General features: G+C 41.8%; 1 protein-coding gene across 4 annotated transcripts in view; it reads right to left on the reverse strand.

Annotated features, from left to right (window-relative positions):
• The window catches only part of ptpn14 (protein tyrosine phosphatase non-receptor type 14), a 191,240-nt gene that overhangs the window by 27,400 nt on the left and 143,877 nt on the right, over positions 1-19,963 (reverse strand). For all 4 annotated transcript variants that reach the window (XM_033025349.1, XM_033025350.1, XM_033025347.1 and 1 more), the window contains 7 exons: positions 13,786-13,856; positions 12,720-12,807; positions 10,678-10,766; positions 10,137-10,224; positions 9,230-9,312; positions 6,447-6,510; positions 3,189-3,267 (listed from right to left, as the gene is read on the reverse strand). In XM_033025349.1, the coding sequence (XP_032881240.1) occupies positions 3,189-3,267; positions 6,447-6,510; positions 9,230-9,312; positions 10,137-10,224; positions 10,678-10,766; positions 12,720-12,807; positions 13,786-13,856 (562 nt within the window). The remainder of the gene's footprint in view (positions 1-3,188; positions 3,268-6,446; positions 6,511-9,229; positions 9,313-10,136; positions 10,225-10,677; positions 10,767-12,719; positions 12,808-13,785; positions 13,857-19,963) is intronic.

Raw genomic sequence — 19,963 nt, forward strand, 5'->3', positions numbered from 1 at the left:
GATTTAGTGAAAGATTGAGGAATTATATATGAAATGCATTTTGCACAATGCATGCATTTCATAATTCTATTGAACTAAAAGTATGTGTTTAGATACAGTGCATTCAGAAAGTATTCAGACCCTTTCACTTTTTCCACATTTTGGTACATTGCAGCCTTATTCTAAAATTGATTAAATTCTTTTTTTTAAATCATCAATCTACACACAATACCCCATAATAAAAAAGCAAAAACAGGTATTCGGAAAATTTTGCAAAGAAATAACTGAAATATCACATTAACATAAGTATTTACTATGACACTCAAAATTGAGCTCAGCTTCATCCTGTTTATATTGACTATCTTTGAGATGTTTCTGCAACTTGTTTGGAGTCCACCAGCGGTAAATTAAATGGATTGGACATGATTTGGAAAAGCACATACCTATCTATATAAGGTCCCACAGTTGACAGTGCATGTCAGTGTAAAAAGCAAGCCATGAAGAGGAAGGAATTGTCCGTAGACCTCCGAGACAGGATTGTGTCGAGACACAGATCTGGGGAAGAGTATAACACAATTTCTGCAGTATTGCAGGTCTCGAAGAGCACAGTGGCCTCCGTCATTGTTAAATGGAAGAACTTTGGAACCACCAGGACTCTTCATAGAGCTGGCCGCCCAGCCAAACTGAGCAATCGGGGGAGAAGGGCCTTGGTCAGGGAGGTGACCAAGAATCCGATGGTCACTCTGACAGAGCTCCAGAGTTCCTCTGTGGAGATGGGAGAAACTTCCAGAAGGACAACTATATCTGCAGCACTCCACCAATCAGGCCTTTATGGTAGAGTGGCCAGACGGAAGCCATTCCTCAGTAAAAGGCAAAAGACAGCCCGCTTGGAGTTTGCCAAAAGGCAACTAAAGGACTGTCAGACCATGAACTCTTTGGAATTGAACTCTTTGGCCTGAATGCTAAGCGTCACATCTGGAGAAAACCAGGCACTGCTCATCACCTGGCCAATACCATACCTACGGTGAAGCATGGTTGTGGCAGCATCGTGCTGTGGGGATGGTTTAAGCGGCAGGAACTGGGAGACTAATCAGGATCGAGGGAAAGATGAACGGAGCAAAGTACAGAGATCCTTGATGAAAACCTGCTCCAGAGCGTTCTGGACCTCAGACTGGAGCGGAGGTTCACCTTCCAACAGGACAACTACCCTAAGCAATAGCCAAGACAATGCAGTAGTGGCTTTGTGACAAGTCTGTGAATGTCCTTGAGTGGCCCAGCCAGAGCCCGGACTTGAACCCGATCGAACATCTCTGGAGGAACCTGAAAATAGCTGTGCATCGACGCTCCCCATCCAACCTGACAGAGCTTGAGAGGATCGGCAGAGAAGAATGGGAGAAATTGCCCAAATACAGGTGTGCCAAGCTTGTAGCATCATACCCAAGAAGACCTGAGGCTGTAATCGCTGTCAAAGGTGCCTCAACAAAGTACTGAGTAAAGGGTCTGAATACTAATATTAATGTGATATTTCATTTATGTCTTTTTACTTACTTTGCAAAAATTTCTAAACACCTGTTTTTGCTTTTTTATTACGGGGTATTGTGTGTAGGTTGATGATAAAAAAAAGAATTTAATCCATTTTAGAATAAGGCTGTATCATAACAAAAGGGGTCTGAATACTTTCTGAATGCACTGTACATTACATACCTTCCAATGCAGCTAGAACATACTCAACTCAAATATGCCTTCCATTGGTTATTGAGTCGATTCAGTAATAGCTAATGAAAAACAGCTTCTCTGCTTATCCAGGATCCTTCCACCCTTTCTTCCACCCCCCTCTTCAGATGGTGTACACTAAACACTGCATAGGTGCTCGAAAAATAGTCATAATTCATAAAGCCATACAGCGTGGAAACAGGCCCTTTGGCCCAACTTGCCCACGCCGACCAACATGTCCCATCTACACTACTCCCGGGAACATGTTTCCTGCCTCTAGCGTGTCCAAACCCTTAACAATCTTATATGTTTCAATGAGATAGCCTCTCATCCTTTTAAACTCCAGAGTGTACAAACTCAGCTGCTCCATTCTCTCAGCATATGACAATCCCGCCATCCCGGGAATTAACCTTGTAAACCTACGCTGCACTCCCTCAATAGCAAGAATGTCCTTCCTCAAATTAGGGGACCAAAACTGCACACAATACTCCAGGTGTGGTCTCACTCGGGCTCTCTACAACTGCAGAAGAACCACTTTGCTCCTATATTCAATTCCTCTTGTTATAAAGGCCAACATGCCATTCGCTTTCTTCACAGCCTGCTGTACCTGCATGCTTACTTTCATAGACTGATGTACAAGGACCCCCAGATCCCGTTGTACTTCCCCTTTTCCCAACGTGACGCCATGGGCAAGAGGTTCTATGCATCTACCCAATCTATTCCTCTCATGATTTTATACGCCTCTATAAGATCACCCCTCATCCTCCTGTGCTCTAAGGAATAGTCACAGCCTTGTTCAGCCTCTCCCTATAGCTCAGATCCTCAAGTCTTGCTAACATCCTCGTAAATCTTCTCTGTATCCTTTCCAACTTGACCACATCTTTCCTATAGCATGTTGCTCATAACTGAACACAATACTCTAAATGCGGCTTCACCAACATCCTGTACCCCTGGAACATGACCTGCCAATTTCTATACTCAGTACCCTGACTGATGAAGGCCAATGTGCCAAAAACCTTTTTGACCACCCGATTTACCTGTGATGTAATCTTCAAGGAACTATGTACCTGCACTCCAAGATCCCTCTTTTCCACAACACTCCCAGAGACCTACCATTCGCTGTGTAGGTGCTGCCCACGTTAAGACTTTCCAAAATGCAACACCTCACATTTCTCTGCATTAAATTCAATCGACCATTCCTCTGCCCACCTGGCCAACCAATCAAGATAATGCTGCAATGTTTGACATCCATCTGCTCTATCTGCAATACCAACTGCAGTATCAACTGCAAACTTGCTAATCTCGCTATGCACGTTCTCATCCAAATCATTGAAATAGATGACAAACAGATTTGTGGGGGGAAAATTTGGAAACTAGAATGAGTAACTATTTATTTGCAGAAAGTATCATTTAATTCACCAGCTGACATCCACAGAACCACCTTTCCGGCAAAAATGTGGCCATGAGATATAGTAAAAACAAAATAGGAGGAATACCTTGTGATGTGTTTGTTTCAGGATAATCTCCATACTGGATGTGCATAGTTGGCAGTATAAAAGGCTGTTGTTGCCCTGACTAAAAAAAATACATTAAAAGGAGAAAACCATTGTTATATTTAATAACTGTAAATTATAATTGCATGTGAATATATATAGTTATATTTAAAACTGTAACATTATCTCTTTGCATGAGAGTTAACACTTCTGGTAATATCTCTAGAGAAGATTAAATCCATTAATAATATTACAATGTCACAGATGATCCATTGATCTGGTCCTCTCTACTTTTGTTTTGATTATATTTAATGCTTGCTTGACAAGTTGGCTATGGTTCAAAACTATTTGCCCAGGAAGCTTTTTAAAAATTCATTGTTGGACATAAAAATAAATAGCAATGATCCAGAAGCTGAGATAATTGTGCGGGTTATGTAATTCAAGAATGCCGGCCAAGAACATTCATTTAATACCTGAACAATTAAAAAGGAAAAATAGGCATTCTATTTAATGTGCATTTCCTCAGGACTCCTTAGTAGTTATAATTTTGCTGAAATTCCAATCCACAATTAAACAGATTTTACACCAAACATACTAAAGTTACAAGGGTGGAGTGAGTAAGGTCTAGAAATATACATCTAATGCGGGTAAATGAGATTAGGGTAGTGGGGCAAAACTCAAATTCCCACTTTAAGCTTGTTTGAAAATCAAAATCAGCGAGTGCAAATATTACTGGATTTAATTGGCCAATCAATTGGAAATTATAACTACTGGGAAGGCTATTGGCGATATATTCCACAGGCCATTAATTATATGGTTTTAAATAACTTCCACTATTTCCAGTTCTCATTATCTTATTAGCACATAATGTGCTATATTGTAACATAGCATAGTACGATTTTGATTACAGAATTACCATATTATCCCTATTTTACCTCTATAAAATGCAGGAATTATGCATTGGGCAGAATAGCACAGGAGAGGAAGAAAGATTACAAGGGAAGTAAGGGGCGACCGTGGCTGACAAGGGAAATCAGGGATAGTATAAAAATAAAAGAGAAGAAATACAACATAGCAAAGGTGAACAGGAAACCAGAGGATTGGGTAATGTTTAATGAGCAGCAGAAGAGAACTAAAAAGGCAATACGGGGAGAAAAGATGAGGTACGAAGATAAGCTAGCCAAGAATATAAAGGAGGATAGTAAAAGCTTCTTGAGGTATGTGAAGAGGAAAAAAATAATTAAGACCAAAGTTGGACCCTTGAAGACTGAAAAGGGTGAACTTATTATGGGGAACAAGGAAATGGCAGATGAGTTGAACAGGTACTTTGGATCCATCTTCACGAAGGAGGACACAAACAATCTCCTTGATGCACTAGTAGCCAGAGGATCTGGGGTGACGGAGGAACTCAAGGAAATCCACATTAGGCAGGAAATGGTGTTGGGTAGACTGATGGGACTAAAGGCTGATAAATCCCCAGGGACTGATGGTCTGCATCCCAGGGTACTTAATGAAGTGGCTCTAGAAATCGTGGACACATTTCGTGATAATTTTCCTATGTTCTTTGGATTCAGGATCAGTTCCTGTGGATTGGAGGGTAGCTAATGTTATCCCACTTTTTAAGAAAGGCGGCAGAGAGAAAACAGGGAATTATAGACCAGTTGGCCTGACATCGGTGATGGGGAAGATAATGGAGTCAATCATAAAAGATGAAATAGCGGCACATTTGGATAGCGATAACAGGATCAGTCCGAGTCAGCATGGATTTACGAAGGGGAAATCATGCTTGACTAATCTTTCTGGAATTTTTTGAGGATGTACCAGCGGATGGAGTGTACCTGGACTTTCAGAAAGCATTTGATAAGGTCCCACATAGGAGATTATTGGGCAAAATTAGGGCACATGGTATTCGGGGTAGAGTGCTGACATGGATAGAAAATTGGTTGGCAGTCAGGAAACAAAGAGTAGGGCAGGCAGTGACTAGTGGGGTACCGCAGCTATCTACAATATATATATTAATGATTTAGATGAAGGGATTAAAAGTAACATTAGCAAATTTGCAGATGGCACAAAGCTGGGTGGCAGTGTGAACTGTGAGGAGGATGCTATGAGAATGTAGGGTGACTTGGACAGGTTGGGTGAGTGGGCAGATGCATGGCAGATGCAGATTAATGTGGATAAATGTGAGGTTATCCACTTTGGTAGCAAAAACAGGAAGGAAGATTATTATCTAAATGGTGTCAAGTTGGGAAAAGGGGAAGTACAACGGGATCTGGGGGTCCTTGTTCATGTCAATGAAAGTAAGCATGCAGGTACAGCAGGCAGTGAAGAAAGCAAATGGCATGTTGGCCTTCATAACAAGAGGAGTTAAGTATAGGAGCAAAGATGTCCTTCTGCAGTTGTACAGGGCCCTAGTGAGACCACACCTGGAGTATTGTGTGCAGTTTTGGTCTCCAAATTTGAGGAAGGACATTCTTGCTATTGAGGGAGTGCAGCGTAGGTTCACAAGGTTAATTCCCGGGATGGCGGGATTATCATATGTTGAGAGAATGGAGCGGCCGAGCTTGGATACTCTGGAATTGAGAAGGATGAGAGGGTATCTTATTGAAACATATAAGATTATTAAGGGTTTGGACACGCTAGAGGCAGGAAACATGTTCCCGATGTTGGGGGAGTCCAGACCCAGGGGCGAAATAATAATAAGAATAAGAAGAATAAGGGGTAAGCCATTTAGAATGGAGATGAGGAAACACTTTTTCACACAGAGAGTTGTGAGTCTGTGGAATTCTCTGCCTCAGAGGGCGGTGGAGGCCTGTTCTCTGAATTCTTTAAAGACAGAGCTAGATAGGGCTCTTAAGGATAGTCAGGGGATATGGGGTGAAGGCAGGAACGGGGTACTCATTGTGGATGATCAGCCATGATCACATTGAATGGCGGTGATGGCTCGAAGGGCCGAATGGCCTACTCCTGCACCTATTGTCTATTGAAACAAACCACAATGTAGAATACATTGAGAGGTAATACTTGACATAGTCTAATAGATTTTAAACAGGTTCTAACTAAGAGAAACCAAAACCATAATTTCTGGCTAAGTCTGGTTCTGGTTGCAATCAAATGAAAACTGAGTACAGGATTGTTACGGTTCTACTAAAATACTGTACTCCACAACATAAGATGCCAAGCAGATTATTGGAAATGTAATCATGCAACTATATATATTTTAAACAATACCGTTCAATGCACATGCAAAAGCAAACGTACCAAAGATGATCTGCTCCATGTGGGTGGTCTCCTAATAGGCGTGGGGGAGCGTGACTGTGTTTGTCTGTGAGAAAACACATATACATCATCGACACAAGAATGATTACATGAAATTCCCATCAATGGAGGTGGAATATAAATCTTAGAAAAACTGCTTCAATGAACAACCACCTGAGGACGTGCTTTTAGGAAGGAGATGAGGAGGAATTTCTTTAGTCAGACATTGGTGAATCGGTAAAATTATTTGCCACAGAAGGCTGTAGAGGCCAAGTCAGTGGATATATTTAAGGTAGAGATAGATAGATTCTTGATTAGTACAGTTGTCAAAGATTATGGGGATAAACTAGGAGAATGGTGTTAAGAGGGAGAGATAGATCAGCCATGATTGAATGGCGGTGTAGACTTGATGGGCCGAATGGCCTAATTCTACTCCTAACGTTTATAATCTTATGAAATGTTTGTTAAGCAAAACACAAAATGCTGGAGGAACTCAGTGGGTCAGGCAGCATTCGTAACTCCCAAAATTGAAGTTACAACCATCTATCCCCCCCCCCCCCCCACCCCCTCCCTGCCATCCACCAAACCATTGCCATCCACTCTCCCCACACTCTGACAATCTGACAATCTGACCCCACTCCTTCCTGGTCTCTAATTACACCCTTGTACTGCAGGCCTTCTGTCCCAAAGCTGACTGCACCTCTGCCAATATTGGCCAAATAAGCGAGTTCGGTATTCCGATGAATGCAAGAAATCATGGGATTTGTCGGGGAAAAAGAGCGAACGCAGCGCTGTGTATAAATTGTTAACTATTCTACAAATGAATTGATCTAGAATTCTGTCAACTCAATAGCTTATTTTCTTGTTCTGCTGTTCACACACTACTTACACAGTCCTGGTTCTAGTTCAGCTCATTAATCTGCAATTATGAGATATTCATAAAGTTAAAGAATTTATTATTTTCATTTAATCCTTAATGCGTTTGCTACAGGAGTAAGAAAATATTACGTGTTTGAAACATTTTCTTATCTTTATTCATGATTTATGTGTAAAAATATATTTAATCTGAGGCAGGTAGCGACTGTATCAGTGTGATGTGGGCTGATGCTTTACCTACAGGAGGTGTGAATGTACCGTTAAGGCAGAGGTCGGCAACCTACCTCGCCGGGATCAGGCCCGTAACCCAAAATCATCCGGCCCGCAGGCGTATCTACCCGTGTGTGTTCTTTTGGAACTGAACTCACTGTGGAATGAATCCATTAACAGAGCCACTCTGCTGCCAGATACTAAGTTGTCCCTGCCTTCCCTCTGGAACCCTCTTCGTCCCCATCAGATGCCGAGTTCCCAGAGCCCTGGTTAAACGCGGCCGGTCATGGTTAAGTCTGCGAAACTGGCCCGATCAGAGATTGTGAGCAGGATTAACGAAAGAAAGGACCATTCCGTCTATTGTAGCGGGAGGTTATTTGTGAGGAGTGAGGGAGAGAGTGGAGGAGAGTGGGGCGAGATTTAATTTCCAACGGCATGTAAATGATGGACCCACAAGGGTTGACACTGCAACGGCAGTAGCGAGAGCAAGTCTGTTTCAACAGTTTGTTTATTTTCAGCTGAGTTTAAAAAATAAAACACAAAGCGACCTGAATGATCACCGCACTTGTCCTACATACTGCCATTGATAAAGTTACATTACTATACCGCAAGGAGTGAACAAATCCAAATATATCACAGAAAACTGTAAAAATTTGTTTGCCGAAGTTCTTACCAGGCACACCAAAAACTGCAATGAGCGTATAACTGTTATACCAGTGTCTCAAACTAACTGCTGTGTTCAGTAGACATACTATAGCTTAAAGCAATATTAAACAATAAAACACCAAAGCATAAAGCAATAAAACCAACAAAATCATCGTATTGTACAAATGTACAATAAATACACCTAGTTAATAGTTTTGAAAGCAGTATTTTGTTATCTCGAAGAAGCAAAACTGGACACTACGGATGAAACGCAGGTCTGTATACATGCAGCAGCTCAGCTGACGAGAATGTTTATCGCGAATGACCTATGACCTGGGCATGCGCAGTTGAAATACCGAACTCGCTTATTATTCCACACTTCTACTCCAGACCTTCCATTATGTTGCCTTCCAAAACGCTACTGCTCTTATCTGACTGTTCACAGTTTTCCCATCAAGTTTGACAACCAAAAAAGCTGATTCATGCTTGCAGCCAAGGCATTAGTTCCTTCAGAGGATGGTTAGGTTTCTAAAACTGATTGAGTGATTGAAAGATACAGCATGGAAACGGGTCCTTTGGCCCAGTAAATCCACACCATCTGCAGTGTAAATCCAGTGATTTATCAAACACAACACAATGCATCACCCATTTACACTTGTTCTATGCCATCATCTTTCCCATCTGCTCCCTACACACTAGCGTCAATATACAAAGGCCAATTAACCTACAACCCCGCACATCTTTGGGGTGTTGGAGGAAACTGGAGCACTTGGAGGAAACCCAATGCTTCCAAGCAGAACATGCAAACTCCACACAGACAGCACCTGAGATCAGGATCGAACCAGGTCTCTGGTACTGTGAGGCGGCAGTTCTACCAGCTGCGCCACCTTTTGTGCCTTTCTTTAATTCAAACTTAATTTAAATAATCACGTTAAGTTAATTCAGCTTTATTTCAATTTCAAAAAAGTCTGGTTGAAAATAACAATGTTATCAGGCAAGTTATTTGCTCCAACTATGTTGTATATGGAATGGAGTGCAATGCTCAAAATACTCACTCTGTGCAGATTTTGTTTTGTTTATAAAATTTGTGCCTTGCTGTGAACAACCGTGAGATATATTTTGCCATTTCCATATCATCCTGAAGCATAAAAATAAACACATTAATGTTACATAATAGCATTGTAGGAATCCATTTTGAATGCTTCAATTTGAAATGTTACCATTGCGATACATTTAACAGTTGGAACAACAAATATATTAGTAGTTTCCCATTATTAAATAAAAACTCTTGCTGGTATTTGAACACCTGAAATGTCCACTTTTCTAACCTCTCCCTGCAGCTAAACAAGCATTAAAATATTTATGTAGAATGCAGACCGTTTCTTTAGCTACCTGGTACGCCCAAGGTGTGAAGTTCCCAACCATCCCGAAAGAGGGCTGGGATGCAATGTGGACATCTCCCTGCTGCTGTCCATAAATGGTCAGGGTCTCAGAGGAACTACTTCTTCCTTGGTCCTGTCCCCACAATTGCACTAACATTTCCATCAGAGAATGTTTACATGCTTTAAACAGAAAATGTTTACATGCTTTAAACAAGGGATGGCTGCACAGTGGGAAATGGGAAACAAAGGTGGTCTACACCTAGACACCATGCCTGGCACCCAAGGTTGACTCAGGCATGGAAGGGTCTCGTCAATTTTCTGCAGTAATGTAAAATGCCGCAGGAATAAACATCATATTTTGCTTCAGGTTATCAATTTCCAATTGCATAATGCTAGAAAACTGTGTTAGAAAATGCTAGAAAACAAGGCCACAGTGCTGGAAGCTATTTTCTGAAGTTGTCCACCAGACCCAGCACGCAGTGCTAAAGTACTGCCAAAGGTCACTGAACAATTAAACTTTTAAAAATTACTGCAGTGAAAAAGATATGCAGTGCAAATCAAAATATCTCCAAATACTTACCGTGTGAAACAAAACAGTTTCTTCTTTGCTTGTTAATTCTACATTAATTGAAGACTTGTTGTGTGTAATATTTCCAACTTCATTCCATCTGTGGGTTTATAAACACTTTATATTATTGATCGTGTTAGAATTATATTCAGATGAGATTAGGTCATTGATCACAATAAACTTCTCACTCTTTTTGGACAATGCACTGGAGTGATGGGTTTTACTCCAGGTTTGCCAAGAAAGAACTTAAATCTGAAAATCACCTGTTAGAAGCAGGAGAAATAGTAGGGACAGGGACCATTGAAGGACGATTGAAGGGAGTTACATAAGCACCCAACATATGGTTTCCTGGCACATATTTCCGAGCTCTCGGAAGAATTTGATGTTGAATTATCTACCCTTCCACCTGACTAATAAATGACACAGAGTAAGAACATTGAAAAAAACAATACCATCTTCTGAGGAGGAGAAACAGAAAAGAAAAAAGTCTTTAAAGTTGCAAGCTCAATTCATACACGAAAATGCATGTCTAAGCTTTTATTCCCGAACTTACTTGTATGTTATAGTTGGTCTTCCATTCCTGTGCTTTACAAATATTCCCACAAAGGAAATGCCAATGAAAGCGTCATTTCCAATGTTGTCCTATTAAAAAAAGAGCAAGTGTTGATGAAAATCGTGAAACAGCACATTATGGCATACACTCTAAAGCAGTGGTTCCCAACCTTTTTTAGTTCATGGCCCCCTTGGGCTCTTTAATTTTTCTGTGGCCCCCCCCCCCCCCTGACATTATTAGCGGAAAAAAGTGGCCCCCTTCATTGAACCTGTGACCCCCTAAATCCCCAAATTTGTCTGTGGCCCCCCTGAAATTTGCCATGGCCCCTTTGGGACCATATGGCCCCCGGTTGGGAATCACTGCTCTAAAGTATCCTGAGCTACACTTTTGTCACGTCAGCATATTTTAATCACGTAGCTCTCTTTTAAAGATTATTAGCCATTTCGAATGAACAACTCACGGATGATGACTGGGCAGCAAGGTTTACCCAGGAAGGTAGAATATTTGAGGTGAGAGGGGTGGACTGAGAGGGATGATTGCAATTGGTGAGGTGCACTGCTCTGAGAAGCAATGGGTGGACTTTGGAACATGGAGGGGCCCAACAGTGCCTTCTTGCCTTACCAAGGAAATTGCTCTTTAAAAAATAACATGCATTCCAGGCCCTCGCAGATTACCCGACAGATTTAGCTGGATGGTGCACAATAGGCAAGTATACTACTCTTACTAAAATACCATCAACATCCCAAATCTCATCGTCAGTCTGAACCCGAAAAATCGCCAATTCCTTCTCTCCAGAGTCGCTGCCTGTCTGCTGAGTTACTCCAGCATTTTGTGTCTATCTTCATCGCAACTATATACTGGATTCTAGTTTCAGAGCCTTTTGCCGAAGTTCACCCTACTACGCCTGATCCATTGTCAAAAACAAACACGCTATAAAGGTGAAATCAGCAAAACTGTAACCCAAAGCGAACTGTCCCCATTTTTACTTTGCATACCTGATAATTGGATCAAATTTAAACTTCCCCAAAGGCTCATTTAGATGTTCTACAAAATGGTTATGGTTAGAATTACGAGTTGTGCCACACACAATTCGGTACTACTGAGACATGGTATTACAAAATTCAGATAAAAATACTTCAAAATATTTCACTAAACTTTTGAAGATTTTGCAGGGCCAGTTAATTAATTTTTCGGAATCCTGGATGGAATGCTGCTGGATGGTACTTAACATTTCAACAGACATACTTAGCATTCTTGTATTACCACAGCTATTTACAGTTGGTTCAAACAACAACTTTTGCAATGATAACTTCTCTAATCCTAACTGCCTTGGGTGATACCACATTTAAGTAAAATTATTTTCCTTAAAGCAAACCATTAATTGTAAAGTTAGGTTTCCCTCTCCCTCATCTTAACCTTGCCCCTCACCCATTACCCAGCAGCACAATTGTGCAGTAGGTAATTAGGTTCGGGGTCAGAACCAAAGAATTAATCAACATATCTTTTAAAACTACCCATAGCAGACCATAGAATACTTCCATATGTAAATGAGTCCTATTTTCATTTTTCCCATTGTTCTTTCTGTTGCAATGGAATTGCTATCTTTATAATGTGTCCACAACTCACTTCATTGAAAATATGTACAAAACCTGCATGTTGGAAATACTCAAAAGGTCGGGCAGAATCTGTGGAAAGAAAAACAGTTAACATTTCCGGTCTGAGAACCTTCATCAGAATTGAGAAAGAGGAAAAAAATGAATTAGTCTCTCTGATGAAGGGACCCCCCCGCAAATGTTAACTCTGGTTCTCTCTAGTAGATGGTGCCTTGTCTGCTGAGGGATTCCACCACATGTTCTATCTTCATATCACACTGACAAATGAATAAATTCTCCTTGATAAATTAAATTTCAGTTCAGACTGTTTATATTGCTTCAACCCCATGAGAAAGAATATTTTTAAACATATCAACAATTACGATGTACTGGTGAAATTCTTAACGATTGGTAAAATTCCTTTTGTAAATGATGTTAGTTTCTGATTACCTTGGCCGGAAAGCTTTCTTGCCCAAAGCCTTCCAGCTGTTCCACTTCCTTAATATACATCAATTCAGCTTCTGCAGGTGGCATCCCACTGAAGAATAAAACAAAGCAGCATCCCTAAATAACAATAGTCATTGTAATTCAATGTAGGAGCAGAAACCAATCAGCACGAGCTTTGTAAAAAATGAAACATTTTCTTTAGACATTAGACTTTAGCAACACAAACCAGGGACAATTTACAATTTTACCAAAGCCAATTAACCTACAAACCTGTACATCTTTGGAGTGTGGGAGGAAACCGGAGCGCCCGGAAACATCCCACATGGTCACGGGGAGAATGTACAAACTCCGTGTAGACAGCACCCGTAGTCAGGATGGAACCCGGGTCTCTGGCGCTGTGAGGTAGAAACTCTACCGCCACGCCACTGTGCCGCCCTTTCTTCTTCTCCAAGAAGAAAGAAAGGCGAGTTCATAGCTAGATATGTTTTTACTTAATCAACATCGGCAACTGATATCATTAAAATTATAATTCCCAACTGTCCTGAAAAGAAACTGCAGCTGCTGGAAATCTGAAATAAAATATAAAATGCTTGTAACATTCAGCAGGTAGAATGACATTTGTGGAAAGAGAAAAGGTGTTAAGCTTCTAAAGTTGAAAGCTCCTTGCCTCAAACTTGAAATGTTAACTCTGTTTCTCCTTCCTCACATGCTGTCTGTCATGTTGAGCATTTCCACCATATTTAGGTTTTTATCTGAACTGTGCTTCCGAGTCGCACAGAATTACACCCGTCAATCTTCTTAGGATTCAAGGTTAGGATTTTTTTTAATGTAGCTACCACTGATGATAAGATCTTTTTTAAAGTAAAGAACGATTAAAACAAAATGAAAGCTGTTATCTTGCTGAAGTGTCTCAGTAATAGGTACAAGTGGGCTAACAAACATTTAGAAATTGGTCCAGGTTGTAATGTGGCAGCAATTCTCTGATGTGAGAAGAAGGAAGATCTATAAGAAACAGAGAATTTACAAATTGTAGTAACTGGACATCTATCTTCACTTTGGATTGTCTTACCTGTAGGCCTGGTGTTGCATTGCTACCTTCCTCGTCATTTCCTCTAACATGCGTTCATCCTGAGCCCAGTCCTGTAAACATAATGCAAAAGAATAAATCTTCCACCTAACTGTACCTATTAACCACACGAGGCACACATAGCATTTAAAGATCACATCGAAGGACAGAAATTAAGTCATCATTATCGTTTGGGTCTCATCAGGCAAGAGTGCATTTGACCTCATGCTGATAATAGGTTTGACTCTATTTGCAGATAGGCCATACTTACAATAAAACTGTGAATTCCTTAGGCCTTAGAAATACACTTTAAACTACCTAACATTCCTACTTCCCACTTCTATTCAGTGGGTGTTGCTGGAAATGCAGACAAATTCATGATTGGATTTGACTTGCATGTGCTCTATTACAAAAAAAAAGTACTCTTGGTTTCCCCCAAAGATCTCAGAGCATATATACTCTTCTGCCAAGATTCCTGAGCCTTGTATTTCTAAATGCAATACAAATTTACAAACCCGATGGAAAGCAGCATATTCCAGAGTTCCAGGAAAGAATGAGAAGAATTCCTGTTTTATTGGAGGAATGCTGAATCCAAATACCAGATGAACCACATGCATCATCAGTTTCCCAATAACAAAGCACAGATTAGGAATAGGATAAGCCACTCAATTTAAAGTATGATCAACGGTATTAACATTGAATTCTCCAATTTTAGGTAACTAGCCTACAAACAACCACAGTAACTAGCCTACAGTTTTTATATCATCCCTTTCCTGTGTCCCAACTGGATTTGCATCTATTTCTCGCCTTCCCTTCACTCTATATTATTTCCTCTGGCTTCACAATTTTTACCTCTCCTATCCTTATCTCACACTTTTTGGCCAAAAATCTGCCAATCAAACACCCCTCTCCCCATCACCTGTATCCACCTATCACCTGCCAGGCTTCATCCTGTCGCCACCTCTCATACATTCATCAGTTCTGGGAGCAGAATTAGGCCATTTAGCCCATCAAGTTTACTCCGCCATTCAATCATGGCTGATCTATCTTTCCCCATTCTCCTGCCTTCTCCCCATACGCCCCTGACACCCTTACTAATCAAGAATATGCCAATCTCTGCCTTAAAAATATCCATTGACTTGGCCTCCACAGCAGTCCATGGCAATAAATTCCACAGATTCACCACCCTCTGACTAAAGAAATTCCTCCTCATCTCTTTTCTAAAGGTATGTCCTTTTATTCTGAGACTATGACATCTGGTCCTAGACTCTTCCACTAGTGGAAACATCCTCTCCACATTCACACTACCCAGGCCTTTCACTATTGGGCAACTTTTCATGCGGTCCTCCCTCACCTTTCTAAACTCCAGTGAGTACAGGCCCCGTGCCTTCAAACGCTCATCATATGTTAACCCAATCATTCCTGGGATCATTCTCTTCCAGCTTTTCCCCCCATCCCCCACCAAAATCAATCTGAAGGGTCCAACCCAAAATGTCACCAATCCGTGCTCTCCAGAGTTGCGGCCTGACCCGCTGAGTTACTCCAGCACTTTGTGTCTTTTTTTCACTAAAATCATACTATCAATTTCTTCTCAGCAAGAAACGAATGGGTACTTGGCATTAAATTATTTTCAAAAGAGCAACTTTCCTGCAATACGATGGAACTTTATTCATCCCAGGAGGGGAATTGGTCTGCCAACAGTCACAAGGCACAACAGGATACATGAAACATGAAATTAAAGTGATCAGAGGAAAGGATTGTGGGTGTGCAAAGATTGGGGAGGGGGGTGTCAGTCTACCCCACGGCAGAAGGGGGTGGTGGAGTTGCACAGTTTGATAGCCCCAGGGAAAAAGGATTTCCTGTGGTGTTCTGTACTGCATCTTGGTGGAACCAAGTCTGTAACTGAAGGGACTCCTGAGGTTGACCAGTGTTGTGGCTCTGCCCAAGACAAGACAGTGTATTGCCTTAAACAATGATGAAAAGCTTGCAGCTGTGTTGAGTTAATTATGCAACACAATTAATTCCCAGTTCAATCCTCGCAACCTTTACAAAAGGTTCTAGTCCATGGGTTACGGGGTCCACTAACTTGTTTGATAACTCAAGTGAAATAGAAAAGTTAAATATTCTCGTGAATTTGACATCAATGGCATGCACCCAATTCAGACTTGCAAATAACTTTGAAACTCATCCCCAAATATTTACATAATACGAGCAGCTCTTACAGCAAACAATTCTGGTTTAATGGTTGCAGTTGGAAAATTAACCAATCGGCTTAATTGGAAACGTGGCTTCAAATTGTTTAGATCAACTACACCTGCAAAGTCAAAAAGATGTTCTTCTGATTTAAAGGAGGAAAAAAAACCTGAAAGGAATCAAGAGTGTTTGAACTCAACACAAAAAAAACTTCAAATGAGAGGTCGTGCCTTGACATGGAAATCAGAAACAAAAGATAGCAACCTTCAGGTGTAAGGCTGCCTGCAGGCATGAAGTGCTGCCTTTGTATTATTTCTGATCAGGTTTTAGCATATTTCACTGACAGAAACAAGCATCAAAGGCAGGATCTAGAGCACTAGACTGGGGACATCAGCTGGTGTTTATCTCCTCTAACTGGCCCATAAAGTTAATGGGACATCAGAACAGAAATGTTTTATTTAGTTTTCAGTAGCTCAAGACAGTGCGCAGTCTTTAATATTACACTGATTTTGCAAGCTTTTCTTATTGATAAATCATTCTATATATACGACGGTGTTTTTTTTGCAAGAATTATACACATCTAAAGTTTCATGTGTGAAATGAGTTGCTCAGATGTTATGAATGGCAATGTATTGTGGAAAGCACTCGAGAGCAAAAATCTCTACTTTAGTTTATGACTAAAGGTGGTAGTAGTGCCAGAAAAGACATATATCTCCACCTTCAACATGGTATAATTTGTTTCCAAATAGAAAAAGAACCGTAATTAAAACACACATTTGCTGGAAAATGTGCTTGCGATTGTTTTTCCTCCATCAAACATTTTGCGAACAGTTTTGTTCACATGATACTAATAACGTTGATGGGCGCATATTGATGTATTTTTCACAATAGGAAATGGCACCATACTACATATAGCCATATCATAGTAAAGTACCATAAATGCCACAGCATACTATGCCGTCTTCAACAGGTTCATTTCAATGTTGTGCTATTCCTCTCTTGCATTAAGGTCTTCTTTGACTTGGTTCTAATGGCAAATTTACAGTGTTGTTATATGTAATGCGGAGATTAAATAAACGAAGAAAAAGGGAAACTAACTTATAAGCAATTTAAATGACACCCAGAAGATCTACTTCGACTTTAATCAAGATGAAACCTGGTCACAACACAGTTCTCTGCTCTCCCTTCCATCTCCAACCAGTCAGCAGAGGGTGCTAGTTCCATTTAGAGCAAAGGTTTGTGGAAGAAGGAACTGCAGAAGGTACACAAAATTGCTGGGGAAACTCAGCGGGTGCAGCAGCATCTATGGAGCGAAGGAAATAGGCGACGTTTCGGGCCGAAACCCTTCTTCAGACTGATGGGGGGTGGGGGGGGGGAGAAGGAAGGAAAAGGGGAGGAGGAGGAGGAGCCGAGGGCGGGCGGATGGGAGGGTGGGAGGAGACAGCTAGAGGGTTAAGGAAGGGGAGGAGACAGCAAGGGCTAGCAAAATTGGGAGAATTCAATGTTAATGCCATCCGGACGCAAGGTCCCCAGACGGAATATGAGGTGCTGTTCCTCCAATTTCCGCTGTTGCTCACTCTGGCAATGGAGGAGACCCAGGACAGAGAGGTCGGATTGGGAATGGGAGGGGGAGTTGAAGTGCTGAGCCACCGGGAGTTCAGGTAGGTTATTGCGGACTGAGCGGAGGTGTTCGGCGAAACGATCGCCCAACCTACGCTTAGTCTCCCCGATGTAAATCAGCTGACATCTAGAGCAGCAGATGCAGTAGATGAGGTTGGAGGAGATACAGGTGCAGATGCTGGTTTAAACTGAAGATAGACACAAAAAGCTGGAGTAGCTCAGGTTGCATCTCTGGAGAGAAGGAATGGGTGACGTTTTGGGTCGAGACCCTTCTTCAGTCTGAGTTACTCCAGCTTTTCTATCTAGAGCGAAGGTTTCTTCGGTTTTCTTGCTACTTATTGATCCCAGGCCGCTAACAAAAGCCAGCAACGTTGGAGAAAATTCAATAGCAAATATTTGCTGGGATTTGCAATGGTCTCTGATGGTTCTATGCAAATAGCACATAAAACCTAATTTCTTAGCGGAACAAGTGGCACAGTTGGTGGAGCTGTTGCCTCATTGCTCCAGCAACCCGGGTTCAATCCCGACCTTGGGTGCTGTCTGTATGGAGTTTGCTCGTTCTCTCTGTGACTGCATGGTTTATTCCCGAATACTCAGATTTCCTCCCATATCTCCCATATGGGTGAGAAAGTGGAATAACATAGAACTGGTGTGAACAGGTGATAGATGGCCCATGTGGACTTGGTGGGCTGCAAGGCTTGTTTCCATGCTGTATTTCTGAACTCTAAATGTTCCTTTCACCTCAATGCATCTACACAGTAAATAATGGAGTTTGTAGAGCACAGCCTGAATAGCAATGAGCATTACTGGGCACATTGGCACATGTGTGTGCGTGCTTAAAGGGTGTGGACTGGTCAAATAGACTTGTGGAAATGGGCCAGGTGGACTGAACCTTACATTTTCTTGCCCTTTTTAACTCATCAATTGCGGTCTTCCTTGGCATACTCTTCATCATCAACATTGACACCTCCACAACACATTTACAATGTCAGACATCCCTTAAACTTATGCTTCTCAAATTTCAACTCTGCAGAATCTTTAAGTCTTAAAGCTATGTAAACAAAATTTAAGAGTCATACAGTGTGGAAACAAGCCCTTCGGCCCAACTTGCCCACACTAGCCAACAATGTCCCAGCTACACTAGTCCCACTTGCCTGCGCTTGGTCCATATCCCTCCAAACTTGTCCTATCCATGTACCTGCCTAACTGTTTCTGGAACTATGGGATAGTCCCAGCCTCAACTACCTCTTCTGGCAGCTTGTTCCATACACACACAGGACACACCACTCTTTGTGTGAAAAAGTTACCCCTCGGATTCCTATTAAATCTTTTCCCCGTCACCTAGAACCTATGTCCTCTGGTCCTTGATTCCCCTACTCTGGGCAAGAGACTCTGTGCATCTACCTGATTTGTTGCTCTCATTATTTTATACACCTCTATAAGATCACCCCTCATCCTCCTGAACTCCATAGAATATAGACCCAGCCTACTCAACCTCACCCTGTAGCTCACACCCTCTAGGCCTGGCAACATCCTTGTAAAGCTTTTTTGAACCCTTTCAAGCTTGACAATATCTTTCCTCTAGCATGGTGCCCAGAACTGAACACAATATTCTAAATGCGGTCTCACCAACGTCTTATACAACTGCAACATGACCTCCCAACTTCTCTCCTCAATACTCTGACTGATGACGGCCAAAGTGCCAAAGACTTTTTGACCACCTTATCTACCTGCGACTCGACCTTCAAGGAACCATGCACCTGTACTCCTAGATCCCTCTGCTCTACAACACTACCCAGAGGCCTACCATTTACTGTGTAGGTCCTGCCCTTGTTCGACATTCCAAAATACAACACTTCACCCTTCTCTGTATTAAATTCCATCAACCATCAGTGGGGGATAGAGGGATAGGAGGGGGGTAGGGAGGGGAGAGGAGTTATGGAGGGAGGGAGGGAGTGACTGAGGGTAGGGGAAAGGAGAGCGAAGGAGAAGTGAGGGAGGGATTGGGGATGGGGAGGAGGAGAGGGGAAAGAAGAGGGAGGGTGAAGAGGAGGGGGAGGGAGTGCTCGGGGATATGGGGAAATGAGCCACGCCTGCACATGGGGGCTATGCGTGAGTGGTGCAATATTGCGTTGGGGGGACGGGTGAGTGGTGGAATATTGCATTGGAGAATGGGTTGCGTTGGGGGACCAGGCCTCCTGTGTGACAGGGACCCAACGGGTCCCACTTAGTCTAGTACATTATAAATAGTGTATCAACAGTATACTCAATAAGATCCAGATTAGAAAATGTTGATAATTCCCCAGAACCCTTTATTTACTTCATATATTGACAAGCAACATGAAGTTATGTAACAAAATCTCAGATT

Source organism: Amblyraja radiata, chromosome 8, assembly GCF_010909765.2.
Source record: "Amblyraja radiata isolate CabotCenter1 chromosome 8, sAmbRad1.1.pri, whole genome shotgun sequence".
NCBI classification, from domain to species: Eukaryota; Metazoa; Chordata; class Chondrichthyes; order Rajiformes; family Rajidae; genus Amblyraja; species Amblyraja radiata.